At 41.9% G+C, this 12916-nt stretch overlaps 2 protein-coding genes across 11 annotated transcripts in view; one reads left to right on the top strand and one right to left on the bottom strand.

Annotated features, from left to right (window-relative positions):
• The window catches only part of KLHL28 (kelch like family member 28), a 117142-nt gene extending 113662 nt beyond the window's left edge, over positions 1 to 3480 (bottom strand). Inside the window, exon 1 of one of the 2 annotated variants that reach the window (XM_055361870.2) lies at positions 3327 to 3480. The gene's annotated coding sequence lies outside the window, so the exon portion shown is untranslated. The remainder of the gene's footprint in view (positions 1 to 3326) is intronic. The other variant, XM_063697676.1, reaches the window with a different exon arrangement.
• TOGARAM1 (TOG array regulator of axonemal microtubules 1) overlaps positions 1 to 12916 on the top strand; it is a 111423-nt gene that overhangs the window by 75814 nt on the left and 22693 nt on the right. For 8 of the 9 annotated variants that reach the window (XM_019010102.4, XM_019010101.3, XM_055361863.2 and 5 more), the window contains 3 exons: positions 4918 to 5023; positions 5869 to 6104; positions 7694 to 7852. In XM_019010102.4, coding sequence (XP_018865647.1) covers positions 4918 to 5023; positions 5869 to 6104; positions 7694 to 7852 — 501 coding nt within the window. Of the gene's footprint in view, positions 1 to 4917; positions 5024 to 5868; positions 6105 to 7693; positions 7853 to 8049; positions 8177 to 12916 lie in introns of those variants that run through there. The other variant, XM_019010104.3, reaches the window with a different exon arrangement.

Raw genomic sequence — 12916 nt, 5'->3', positions numbered from 1 at the left:
TTACAGATGTTTCAGTCCCGAATTCTTGTCCTGAGTCCAAGAAGAATTAGGTATGTGGACAACTGGAGCATACCTCCAGTTGTGGAGCAAGGTGAAGAGGTGCTTTATTGAGCAACAGTATATCTCTCAGAAGACCTGAAGTGGGTAGCTCCTTTCTGCAGGCAAGTTGTCCTGACATCTGTGCAACCCTCAGTGGAGGGGAGACCCAGAGTGGGTAGCTCCTATCCACAGGCAGGTCATCCTGATGTCTGTGCAGCCCTAAGTGGAGAGGAGACCCCGAGTGGGTAGCTCCTATCTGCAGGCAGGTCGTTTTGGTGTCTCTGCAGCCCTCAGCGGAGAGGAGACCCAGAGTGGGTAGCTTCTATCTGCAGGCAGGTTGTGCTGATGAGTGTACAGCTCTCAGCAGAGAGGAGACCCTTAGAGGGTAGCTTTTCTCCACAGGCAGGTCATCCCATCTTCCAGACTCTGACTGAGTCCAGGATTTTTATGGGCTTCAGAGGGGAAGACGTGCATATTGATTGGTCCGTGGGCAGGCCTGGAAAAAGCACCATAAGTTCTCACTCCAGTCTGTGGAACTAGCAGCCCACTCCCACAAGCTTCAGTCTGTCCCTGGCTTGAAGGTGCGGCTTCACCTGCCCCTTTCTGCCCAGGAGCCTGTCTGCCTCCTGCCACCATCAACCTGCTGTCCATAGTGCCCAGGCTGTTTGCGCTGAGGGGTGCCTGCAGGCCCACACCAAGCTGCTCTTAGCACCCTCCTGGCTTCCTTCCCATGCTTGTTGGTGCCCAAAGTCCAGAGGGGACCAGGTCAGCACTGCCCCAAGTGTGTGCACACCCGGCTAGGTCCTGACAGCACCCAGGATCAGCCACAACTTTGCTCCAAAATTGGAGGTTGTGCTGGGAGTGGGGAGAACCAGGCAGTGGGAGAAGGCACTTCTGAGCCTGTGGGGGCAGGGGGGTTTCCAGGGCCCCTGAGAACACAGGAATGCCCAGGTCTGCAGCTGTGGCTGAGTGGCTGCAGCTGCACCCAGGAGGTCAGGGCTCCTACCCCTTCTACTCAGACGGGGGCATGGCTCCCACCTGTTCCTGGCTCCCGCTGGCTCCAGGGAGCACACAGTCCCAGCGCACTTCCCCTGCCACAGCTGGTGTCTTCACAGCAGCCACTCCAGAGGGGCTGCCACTGCCATCAATGTGACCCAATTAACATTTATACCACATTCCACCTACAGCAGCAGAATTCACATTCTGTTCAAGTCCACAAGATATATTTACCAAGAAAGACCTTATTCTAGGCTATAAAACAAGCCATTTAAAAGGAATCAGATTTTATAAATTTTGTTCTCTGGAATTAAATTGGAAATTAGTGACAGGTATTGGGAAAATGCTCAAATATTTAGAAACTAAGTAGCACACTTATATGTGTAACCTATGGATCTAAGAAGAAATAAGAAATCAAAAGGAAAATTACAAACTGTTTTGAATTTGATGAAATATAGAATGAAACATCAAAATTTGTGGGATGTAGCCAAATTAAAGAGGAATATGTCACAGTATAACACCTATATTAGAAAAGAAGAAAAGTTCCATATCAAGGAAATCAGCTTTCACCTTAAACTAGAAACAGAAGAGCACATGAAGCCCAAAGTAAGCAAAGAAAGGAAATAATAAAGATCCGTGTGGAAATCATTGCAGTGGAAAACAATAGAGAAAATCAATGAAAGCAAAAGCAGGTTCTTGGAAGAAGATCAATAAAATGGATAATCCTCTAGTCAGATTGGCCAAGAAAAAGAAGAGAAAAATTACAAACATGAAGAATGAGAGAAGAAACATCACTACTGATCATACAGCTGTTAAACAGATAATATAGAAATATGATAAACAGCATGATGCCCCAAAATTCAACAACTTAGGTGAAATGGACAAATTATTTGAAAGACACAAACTACCAAAACTCATTCATAAAGAAATAGATAACTTGTGACCGAGCACGGTGGCTCATGCCTGTAATTCCAGCACTTTGGGAGGCCAAGGCAGGCAGATCACTTGAGGCCAGGAGTTCAAGACCAGCATGGCTAACATGGTGAAACCCCATCTCTACTAAAAATACAAAAATTGGCCAGGTGTGGCGGCCCATGCCTGTAATCCCAGCTATTCAGGAGGCTAAGGCACAAGAATCGCTTGAACCCAGGAGGAGAAGGTTGCAGTGAGATGAGATCGCACCACTGCACTCCAACCTGGGCAACAGAGCGAGACTCTGTCTCAAAAAAGTAATAATAACTTGTATAACCCAGTATCTATTCATGAAATTGAATTTTTATTTAAATTTTCCCACAAAGAGGCCAGGAGTGGTGGCTCACGCCTGTAATCTTAGCACTTTGGGAGGCCAAGGCGGGCAGATCACTTGAGGTCAGGAGTTCGAGACCACCTGGCCAACATGTGAAACCTCATCTCTCCTAAAAATACAATAATTAGCCAGCCATGGTGGCACATGCCTGTAATCCCAGCTACTCCAGAGGCTGAGGCAGGAGAATCACATGAACCCAGGAGGTGGTGGTTGCAGTGAGCTGAGATCGCGCCACTGCACTCCAGCCTGGGCGACAGAGCAAGACTCCCTCTCAAAACAAACAAAAAAAAAGTTTCCATAAAGAAAACTTCAGTTTCTGATAGTTTATCCCAAAATGTTTACGAAGATACCAATTCTACATATGCTTCTAGAACGTTGAATAAGATGGAGTTCTTCTCATCTCATTGATTGAGGCCACCATTACTCTGATACTAAAACCATACAAAGACAGGAAGACTACAGACTGATTCTTAATATAGCACAAGAACATAGAGATAAAAATTCTTAACACAGAACTTCTTATTTCCCCTCTTCCTAATCTGAAATATACTTCTTGCTCAGTGTTCACTGTCTTAGTTAATAGCCCTGCCTTACACATTTGGTTGTTCATTCCAAGTCAGGGTTGACTTTTTTTTGTCTTTGTTTTTTTGAGACAGAGTCTCACTGTGTCACCCAGGCTGAAGTGCAGTGGCACGATCACAGCTTACTGCAACCTCGACCTCTGTGGGCTCAGGTGATCCTCCCACTTCAGCCACACAAGTAGCTGTGACTACAGGTGCACACTACTACGCCTGGCTAATTTTTATATTGTTTGTAGAGACAGAGTTTCACCCAAGCTAGTCTTGAAATACTGGGCTCAAGCAATCTGCCCACCTCAGCCTCCCAAAGCGTTAGGATTATAGGCGTGAGCCACTGCACCTGGCCTCTCATTTCTTTACATTCCATCAATTCTTATATTTTCAGAACATATCCTGAAACCAATTACCTACTGCAATCTCTGCTGCCATCCCTCTAGTTCATGCCGTAATTATCTCCCACATGGCTATGGTAGTTTCATCACCGGTTTCCATGCTTGCATTATTACTCCATCTCATATAACAGCCATTGATGCTGTTAAGATATAAACCAGACCATGGGACTTCCTCACAGAAAGCACTTTGGTAGCTCTCTGGAACACTAGGGAAAAAATTTTAAATCCTTACCAAAAATTGTAACTCTTTATTACCAAGGGACAGATAATGAAGGATCAGCTAACCAGGCCTATTGTTAAATCATAAAAGGGTCTATGCGTCAAGAAGATGTATCAGTCCTAACACACACACACACACACACACACACACACACATACACATACACATACACATAAGTACATATAGAGAGAGCATGCATGAATGCTTCAGAATACATGAAGAAAATAACTAATAGAAATTTAAGGAGAAATACACAGATCTACAATTATATCTATATTATAATTGTATAAGGTACACAATTATAGATTGTGTAAGTTAATATAATTATAATCTTTTAAATCTAAAAGATATAAAAGTTATCTTTACACTATAATGTAGTCTAATAAGTGCACAGTAGTATTATGCCTAAAAAAAATCAATATGCCTTAATTAAAAAATACTTAATTGCTAAAAAATACTGCTGATCACCTGAACCCTCAGTGAGTTGTAATCTTTTTGCTAGTGGAGGATCTTACCTTGATGTTGATGGCTGCTGACTGATCAGGGTGGTAGTGGCTGGCTGTGGTAATTTTAGCAATCATAGTAAATATTACTGCTCATTGACAGTGTACCTGGTCACTCAGGAGCTCTGATGGAGATGTACAAGGAGATTAATGTTGTTTTCATGCATGCTAACATAACTTCAATTCTGAAAATTTAGCACCTAAGAATCATACTGGTTTTGAAAGTTCTAGATGGCATCTTCTAATAGGAGGCTGTTTCATTTACATTGAATATCTGCTGTTTCGTGTAGCTACTTGTATCTATTACCTTACCTAGATCTTATGGATAACTTGCTGCAGCTTCTACATTAGCACCTACTGCTTCACATTGCACTTTTATTTTTTTTTCTCTTTGAGACGGAGTCTTGCTTTGTCATCGAGGCTGGAGTGCAGTGGTGCGATCTTGGTTCACTGCAACCTCCACCTCCCAGGTTTAAGTGATTCTCCTGCCTCAGCCTCCCGAGTAGCTGGGATTACAGGTGTCCACCACCATGCCCAGCTAATTTTTGTATTTTTAGTAGGGACAGCGTTTCACCATGTTGGCCTGGCTGGTCTCAAACTCCTGACCTCTTGATCCACCTGCCTTGGCCTCCCAAAGTGCTGGTATTACAGACATGATTCACTGCACCCAGCCCACATTGCACTTTTATGTTATAGAGATGGCTTCTTTCCCTCAACCTCATGAACCAACCTCTGCTATACTCAAAACTTTTCTTCTGAGCCTTTCTCACCTTTCTGAACCTCTTCCTTGGCAATATTCCATACACAGAAAATAAGACATTTGTGATCCTGTTCCGGTTGAGTCCCATTTAACGAATGATCTTGTCATTTCTTTTTCCCATAGGGAGAAGAAAATTGAGGGACTGAATTTTATTAGATGCTTAGCTGCTTTTCATTCTGAGATACTGAACACAAAGTTGCATGAAACAAATTTTGCAGTTGTTCAAGAGGTAAACTTATTTTTCAGATGAGTTAAGGATTGTTAGAATAACAAAGGATAAATATGCTATGTTTATTTGACCTTTAAAATTTTTAAACAACTCTGTACCATATGATATAAAAGGCTTGTATTTAATTAAAGTAGTCCATGTCTTAATTTGCAACATTAAGAGAAACTTAATAGATGTTGATTCTTAGGACAAAAGATAATATATATTAAGATGTGGGGTTTTGTTTGTTTGTTTTTGAAATGGAGTCTTGCTCTGTTGCCCAGGCTGGAGTGCAGTGGTGGGATCTTGGGTCACTGCAACCGTCTCCTCCTAGGTTCAAGAGACTCTCCTGCCTCAGTCTCCCAAGTAGCTGGGATTACAGGCACACACCACCACGCCTGGCCAATTTTTGTATTTTGAGTAGAGACAGGGTTTGACCATATTGGCCAGGCTGGTCTTGAACTCCTGACCTCAGGTGATCCACCCACCTCGGCCTCCCAAAGTGCTGGGATTATACGTGTAAGCCACCACGCCCAGTTTAAGATATGTTACTTGAAGCCAGGAGTTTGAGACCAGTCGGCCCAACATGGCAAAACCCCATTTTGACTAAAAATACAAAAATTAGCCAGGCATGGTGGTGTGCATCTGTAATCCTAGCTACTCAGGTGGCTGAGGCACGAGAATTGCTTGGACCTGGGAGGCAGAGGTTGCAGTGAGCCGAAATCACGCTACTGCACTCCAGCCTGGTCGACAGAGTGAGATCCTAACTCAAAAAGAAAAAAAAATTGTAAAATTCCTTTCCAAGATATTATTAGTGATTTTCTTGCAGAATATCAGCAAAACGTACATTTTGAATTTTTTTTTAGGTGAAAAATTTACGTTCTGGAGTTTCTCGTGCTGCTGTGGTCTGTTTAAGTGATCTTTTCACTTATTTGAAAAAGAGCATGGATCAAGAGCTAGATACCACAGTAAAAGTTTTGTTGCACAAGGCTGGTGAATCAAATACATTTATAAGAGAAGATGTTGACAAAGCATTGAGAGCTATGGTTAATAATGTAACTCCTGCACGTGCAGTTGTTTCTCTTATCAATGGTGGACAAAGGTAATGTTCAAAATAACCTTGAAATGTCTTTAAACAAAAAATGAAATGTTGCAATCGGGAGTGTAGAAAAGAAACAAGCAAATCTTAGTAGTATATCAGTCAAAAAACATTTATTAAAAAGTTCCTATGAGGTAAACATTATACTACATGCCGAATATGAAAAGAATATTTTTTTATTATTTTTCTCATAGAATATGTATACTTCTTTTGTCCCTCGGGCACCTTGCAAAATGTCTGCCACACAAAATCATCTAGGCAATTTGGCTTTAGGAGCCTTACAATTATTATTTTTTTATTAATTTTTATTTCAATAGCCTTTGGGGTACAAGTGGTTTTTTGTTATATGGGTGAATTGTATAGTAGTGAATTCTGAGATTTTTGTGCACCCATCACTTGAGTAGTGAACATTGTACCTAATGTGTAGTTTTTATCCCTCGCCCCCCTCCTGCTCTCCTTCTTTCTCTAAAGTTCATTATATAAAGTTCATTATATATATCACCCTGTATGACTTTGCATACTCATAACTTAGCTGCCACTTATAGGTGAGAACATATGGCTTTTGGTGTTTCACTCCATTATTAGAATAATGGCCTCCAGCTCCATCCAAGTTTGCTGCAAAAGACACTATTTAATTCATTTTAATGGCAGAGTAGTATTCCATGGTGTGTGTATATATATATACACATATATACACATATATATACACATATATGTATATATATACACATATACACATATATATGTATATATACACATATACACATATATATGTATATATACACATATACGTGTATATATACACATATATATAAAAAACATTTTCTTTATCCACTGATTAGTCAATGGGCACTTAGGTTGGTTCCACATCTTTGTAATTTTGAATTTTGTTGCTATAAACATACATGTGCAAGTATCTTTTTCACATAATGACTTTTCGTTTGGGTAGATTCCAAGTAGTAGGATTGCTAGATCAAATGGTAGATCTACCTTTAGCTCAATAAAAGTTATTGTAATAACGTTACCCTATTGTTATTCCAATAGTGTTATTTACATTCATAGATCTATAACTAAATGTCAGTTTTGTTTTGCTTTTAACTTTTGGGGAAGGGATAAGTAATGCAAATAATTTGACATTTTAGACTCACAGGATGATTGTTGAGGAGCTGTTAAATCATTTAACTTTAAGATAGATCTTTAGCCTCACGTGGTGGCTCACACCTGTAATCCCAGCACTTTGGGAGGCCAAGGTGAGAAGATCCCTTGAGTCCAGGAGTTCGAGACCAGCCTGGGCAACATAGTAAGACCTCATCTGTACTAAAAATAAAATCAAATTACCTGGGTGTGGTGGCACATGCCTGTGGCCTCAGCTACTTGGGAGGCTGAGGCAGGAGGATCACTTGAACCCAGGAGGTCAAAGCTGCAGTAAGCCATGATTGCATCACTGCATTCCAGCCTCAGTGACAGAGCAAGACCCTGTCCCAAAAAACAAAACCAAAATACAAACAAACAAAAACAACCCATAGATCCATAGATCTTTGGAGAATAGTTTATATAACAACTCTGTTTTAATTGATCATGTCTCCTTGTAGCCATTTACACATTGCTGTAAGAAGGTGTACAGCCCAGCATTTATCAGATGTATTGGAATTTATGGAACCAGAACGTATTTTATCTGCAGCAAAGGATATGGCTGAACGCATATTACCAGCTGCTGCTAAGTTTGCTCAAGACAGTTCACAAGAAACCAGGTGAATATCTGCTAATGTTTGCTAAATCTATTATTAATAAGGGCTTAAAAGTAGGAAAAGAAAGAAGGTTTAAAGAAGAATGAACATTTTCTAAATGGAGAAGTGGGGTCCCAGGGATTGGTGCTGGGGGATGGTCTTATTTAATCAGCTTGTAAATATTCTTGAGGGAGTGCACAGTGAATTCTCCAAATTTACAGATGACACCACATACTTCTGGGTAGTGAGATGCCAAGTCACAGGGATGAACTTCCTGAAAACGGCACAAGACTGTGTGAGTGGGCAGAAAAGTGGCAGAAGAACTTCATTATGGGCAAATGTAAGGTAATGCATTTAGGGGAAAATGATATATTTTCCAAGCAGTCAGGTAAAATAAGGAAATAGGTACACATGAAAAATACAGGAATAAGGCGGGTTGTGATGGCTCACGCCTGTAATCCCAGCACTTTGGTAGGCTGAGGCAGGTGGATCACGAGATCAGGAGTTCGAGACAAGCCTGGCCAACATGGTGAAACCCCATCTCTACTAAAAATACAATAAAATTAGCCGGGCGTGGTGGCAGGCACCTGTAATCTCAGCTACTCTGGAGGCTGAGGCAGGAGAATCGCTTGAACCCAGGAGGTGGAGGTTGCAGTGAGCCGAGATTGCGCCATTGCACTCCAGCCTGGGTGACAGAGCGAGACTCTGTCTCAAAAAAAAAAAAAAAGAAAAAGAAAAATACAGGAATAATGCATAACAATATATTATCCTACAAAACATGAGATATCTGCAGTCTGAAAACTACACAAATTTCTGATGCTTTTACTGGAAAAACAATTTTATGAAGTTTAAGAACAGTCAGAGAAAAACAACACAGTAGTTAAGATGTGGATGATATAATGGCTGTGGTGGTGACAGAAATTTTGGACGTAGTCAGATGCTTATTTTAAATTTCTGGTCCCCGTCATTGTTTGTCCTTAAGCAAGTTACTTAATTTCTGTTAGTCTCTGTTTCCTTGTCTATAAAATTAGGAAGGGTGGACTAGGTGACCAGTAATGTCCCATATAAAATCTAAAATTTTTATGGTAATGATATATGGCCAGGTGCGGTGGCTCACACCTGTAATCCCAGCACTTTGGGAGGTGGAGGCAGGTAGATCACCTGAGGTCAGGAGTTTGAGACCAGCCTGCGAACATGGTTAAAACCCCACCTCTACTCAAAATATAAAAATTAGCCAGGCATGGTGGCACATGCCTGTAATCCCAGCTACCTAGGAGGCTGAGGCAGGAGAATCACACCAACCTGGGAGGCGGAGGTTGCAGTGAGCTGAGATTGTGCCACTGCACTCCAGCCTGAGAAACAGAGCAAGACTCCATCTCAAAAAAAAAAAAAGAAAAAAAAAAGGCTGGTTATGGTGGCTTACACCTGTAATCCCAGCACTTTGGGAGGCTGAGGCGGGCGGCTCACAAGATCAAGAGATTGAGACCATTCTGGCCAACATGGTGAAACCCCATCTACTAAAAATACAAAAATTAGCCGGGCATGGCGGCATGCGCCTGTTGTTCTAGCTACTCGGGAGGCTGAGGCAGGAGAATCTCTTCAGCTACTGCACTCCAGCCTAGAGACAGAGCGAGACTCCATCTCAAAAAAAAAAAAAAAAAAAAAGGATAATTTTTTAAAAGAATCTGAGTCATAAAGATTAAAGTAAAGAAGTATATAAAATGTTTATTATTTTAAGACAAAGATGTTCATTACTTTAGGTATCTGGAGTTAATATTATGGAACTCATTATACCTAAAGATAATACAGAAAGTAAATATATTAGTTTTCCATTGCTGTGTAAAGTTTAACACAAATGTAGGAGCTTAAGGCAACCACATTTTTTGGCTTAGAGTTCTTTAGGTCAGAAGTCTGGCATGGCTCACCTCAGTTCACTGCCTATGGTTTCAGAAGGCCAAAATCAGGGTGATAGCAGTGCTGGGCTTTGCCAAATTCAATTCCTTGTGGTTATAAGACTGAGGTCAGCTGGGCGTGGTGGCTCACACCTATAATCCCAGCACTTTGGGAGTTGGAGGCGGGTGGATCACCTGAGGTCAGGAGTTCAAGACCAGCCTAAACAACATGATGAAACCCCGTCTCTATTAAAAATACAAAAATTAGCTGGGCATGGTGGCGTGTGCCTATAATCCCAGCTACTCAGGAGGCTGAAGCAGGAGAATTGCTTGAACTTAGGAAGTGGAGGTTGCAGTGAGTCGAGATCACACTATTGCATTCCAACCTGGGTGACAGAGTGAGACAGAGGGTCGACTCAGGCCAGAACATCCGCCCAGTAGGTGGACAGCAAATGGTCAGTGGGTAAGGAGCCCAGGACAGAGACAAACTTCTCAAAAAAAAAAAAAAAAAAAAAGACTGAGGTCCGCATTTCCTTGCTGGCTGTCAGTGAGGGTCCTTGCTCAGCTCCTTAACACCACTCACATTTCTTTGCATGCAACCCTCCTCTGTTTTTAAGCCAGCAATAACATGTTGAGCTCCCCTTCATAGGATCTTTCAGACTTCCTCTTTTTGTACCAGTCACAGAAAGCGCTCTGCTTTTTTATTTTTGGAGACAGAGTCTTGCTCTGTCACCCAGGTTGAAGTGCAGTGGCGCCATCTTGGCTCACTGCAAGCTCCGCCTTCCGGGTTCAAGCGATTCTTACTCAGCCTCCCGAGTAGCTGGGACTACAAGCGCCTGCCACCACACCCGGCTAATTTTTTGTATTTTTGGTAGAGATGGGGTTTCACCGTGTTAGCCAGGATCACCTCGATCTCCTGACCTCGTGATCCGCCTGCCTCGGCCTCCCAAAGTGCTGGGATTATAGGTGTGAGCCACCGCACCCGGCCAGAAAGCTCTCTTCTTTTAAGGGCTCGTTTGATTAGATTAATTCCACCAGATCATGTCATTACTTTAAGGTTAACTGTACTATATGATATAACATAATCTTGGGAGTGATATCTTATTATATTCACAAATTTTAGGGATTGGAGCAGGACATCTTTGGGGAACCATTTTAAAGTTCTGCATATCACGTTAATGTTCAAAAAAATTCAAGAGGGTTAGATCATGATAGGCTAGTTAGGAATAAAAGATGTTCGTTTCTCCCTCTCTATCACCTTGTTAAAAAAAAAAAAAAGATTTCTTAATGGCCATCTCATGTGCTTCTTTACTTAACCTTTCCTTGATGGCATAGTAATTCTTTCTAGCCCATTTTGTCATTTCTTAGATTCTTATTTAAAGTTATAAAATTATAAAATGGTTACAATTAATTTTCGAGTTTTATATTTCTCACATTTTGTGTCCCTGTTCTCTGCTGACTTGTTTGTTTTAGCCTTTCTCATATCATTTGGCCCCCTGTAATAGACCTAGAGTCCTTAACATTCCAGGCTAAACATTAGAATTGCCCTTGGAAATATAACTGATTAGGAGCTACTTATCTGGATATAGACCTTATTCTGGTTGTGGAGAAAGGTAATATTTATTCTCTGACATCACTTCTCTTTCTGCAATTTCATTATATTTGAAGGGGTCAGGTTGAGATATGTGATCTTTTTCTTTTTGGAGACAGGGTCTTGCTCTTTAGCCCAGGCTGGAGTACAGTGGTATAATCTCGGCTCACTGCTACCTCCTCCTCCTGAGCTCAAGTGATCCTCCCACCTCAGCCTCCCGAGTAGCTGGGACTACAGGTGTGTGTCACCATGCCTAAGTTTTGTATTTTTTGTAGAGATGGGGTGTTGCCGTGTTGCTGAAGCTGGTCTTGAACTCTTGGGCTCAAGCAGTCCACCTACCTTGTCCTCTCAAAGTGCTGGGATTATAGGTGTGAGCCACTGCGCCTGGTCAAGACGGGTGGTCTTAAGATCATCCTGTATCCCCCCAATCCACAAAACCCCACAAAAGCCTGCCTTTTTCTCGTTCCTTTTTTTTCCCCCCAAGACTCTGTCACCCAGGCTAGAGGGCAGTGGTGCAATCTCAGTTCACTGCAACCTCCACCTCCCAGGTTCAAGCGATTCTCATGCCTCAGCCTCCTGAGTAGCTGGGATTACAGGCATGTGCCACCATGCCTGGCTGATTTTTGTATTTTTAGTAGACACGGGGTTTCACCATGTTGGCCAGGCTAGTCTCTAACTCCTGGCCTCAGGTGATCCACCTGCCTTGGCCTCCCAAAGTGCTGGGATTACAGGTATGAGCAACCACGCCCAGCCTCTTCTCTGGTTCTTTTTGTGCCATATATTCCAAGTTGTGAGTAAAAGTGTAACTGTGATTTATTTTAGGGCCCGGCCTCATTGAAGATGAATAGTGTGGTACTATTTTGAAGTAGTATAAGACATCTGTGTGCTAAAATATCTCCAGTATGCACTTCCATGATATCTGAATTTCCACCATTAGAATCATTGGGCTTAAAGTATTATGCTAAGATGATTATTTTATAATTCATATAAATAAGAAAACCTAGTTTTTGAGATTATTACCTGTATTAACATATCAGTCACAATTTTATCAACTAACCTTGGGTGTATTTTAGGTAGTAAAGAATAGGATTTTGAAGAATCAGAACCCTGGTAAGTTTTGGCTAGGGAAAAACAGAGAATGAGAAATACAGGACCTAGGGAGGGTTGACTCAGGCCAGAACATCTGGCCCTTAGGTGGACAGCAAATGGTCAGTGGGCAAGGAGCCCAGGATGGAGGAAAACTTCACAATTCTCCCAAATGCCAGCATTGATATGGACCTTGGGGTGCCTGAAAAATAGAATCAAAGCTTTTGTCTTTCCATCTGGCACATGGCAGAAGGATTTGAAGACAGTGACTTTAAAGGGGGATTATGGGAGCATCCCAACAGATGCTTTTTTTTTTGAGACGTAGTCTCACTCTGTTGCCCAGGCAATGGTGTGATCTCGGCTCACTGCAACCTCCACCTCCTGGATTCAAATGATTTTCCTGCCTCAATCTCCTGAATAGCTGGGATTACCTGAGCACGCCAACACATCCGGCTAATTTTTGTATTTTTTTAGGAGAGACGGGGTTTCATCATGTTGGCCAGGCTGATCTCGAACTCC

This window comes from Gorilla gorilla, chromosome 15 (assembly GCF_029281585.2).
Source record: "Gorilla gorilla gorilla isolate KB3781 chromosome 15, NHGRI_mGorGor1-v2.1_pri, whole genome shotgun sequence".
In the NCBI taxonomy this organism is placed as follows: domain Eukaryota; kingdom Metazoa; phylum Chordata; class Mammalia; order Primates; family Hominidae; genus Gorilla; species Gorilla gorilla.
Note: the sequence above shows the minus strand (reverse complement) of the source record. Positions and strands in the feature narration are given on the sequence as shown.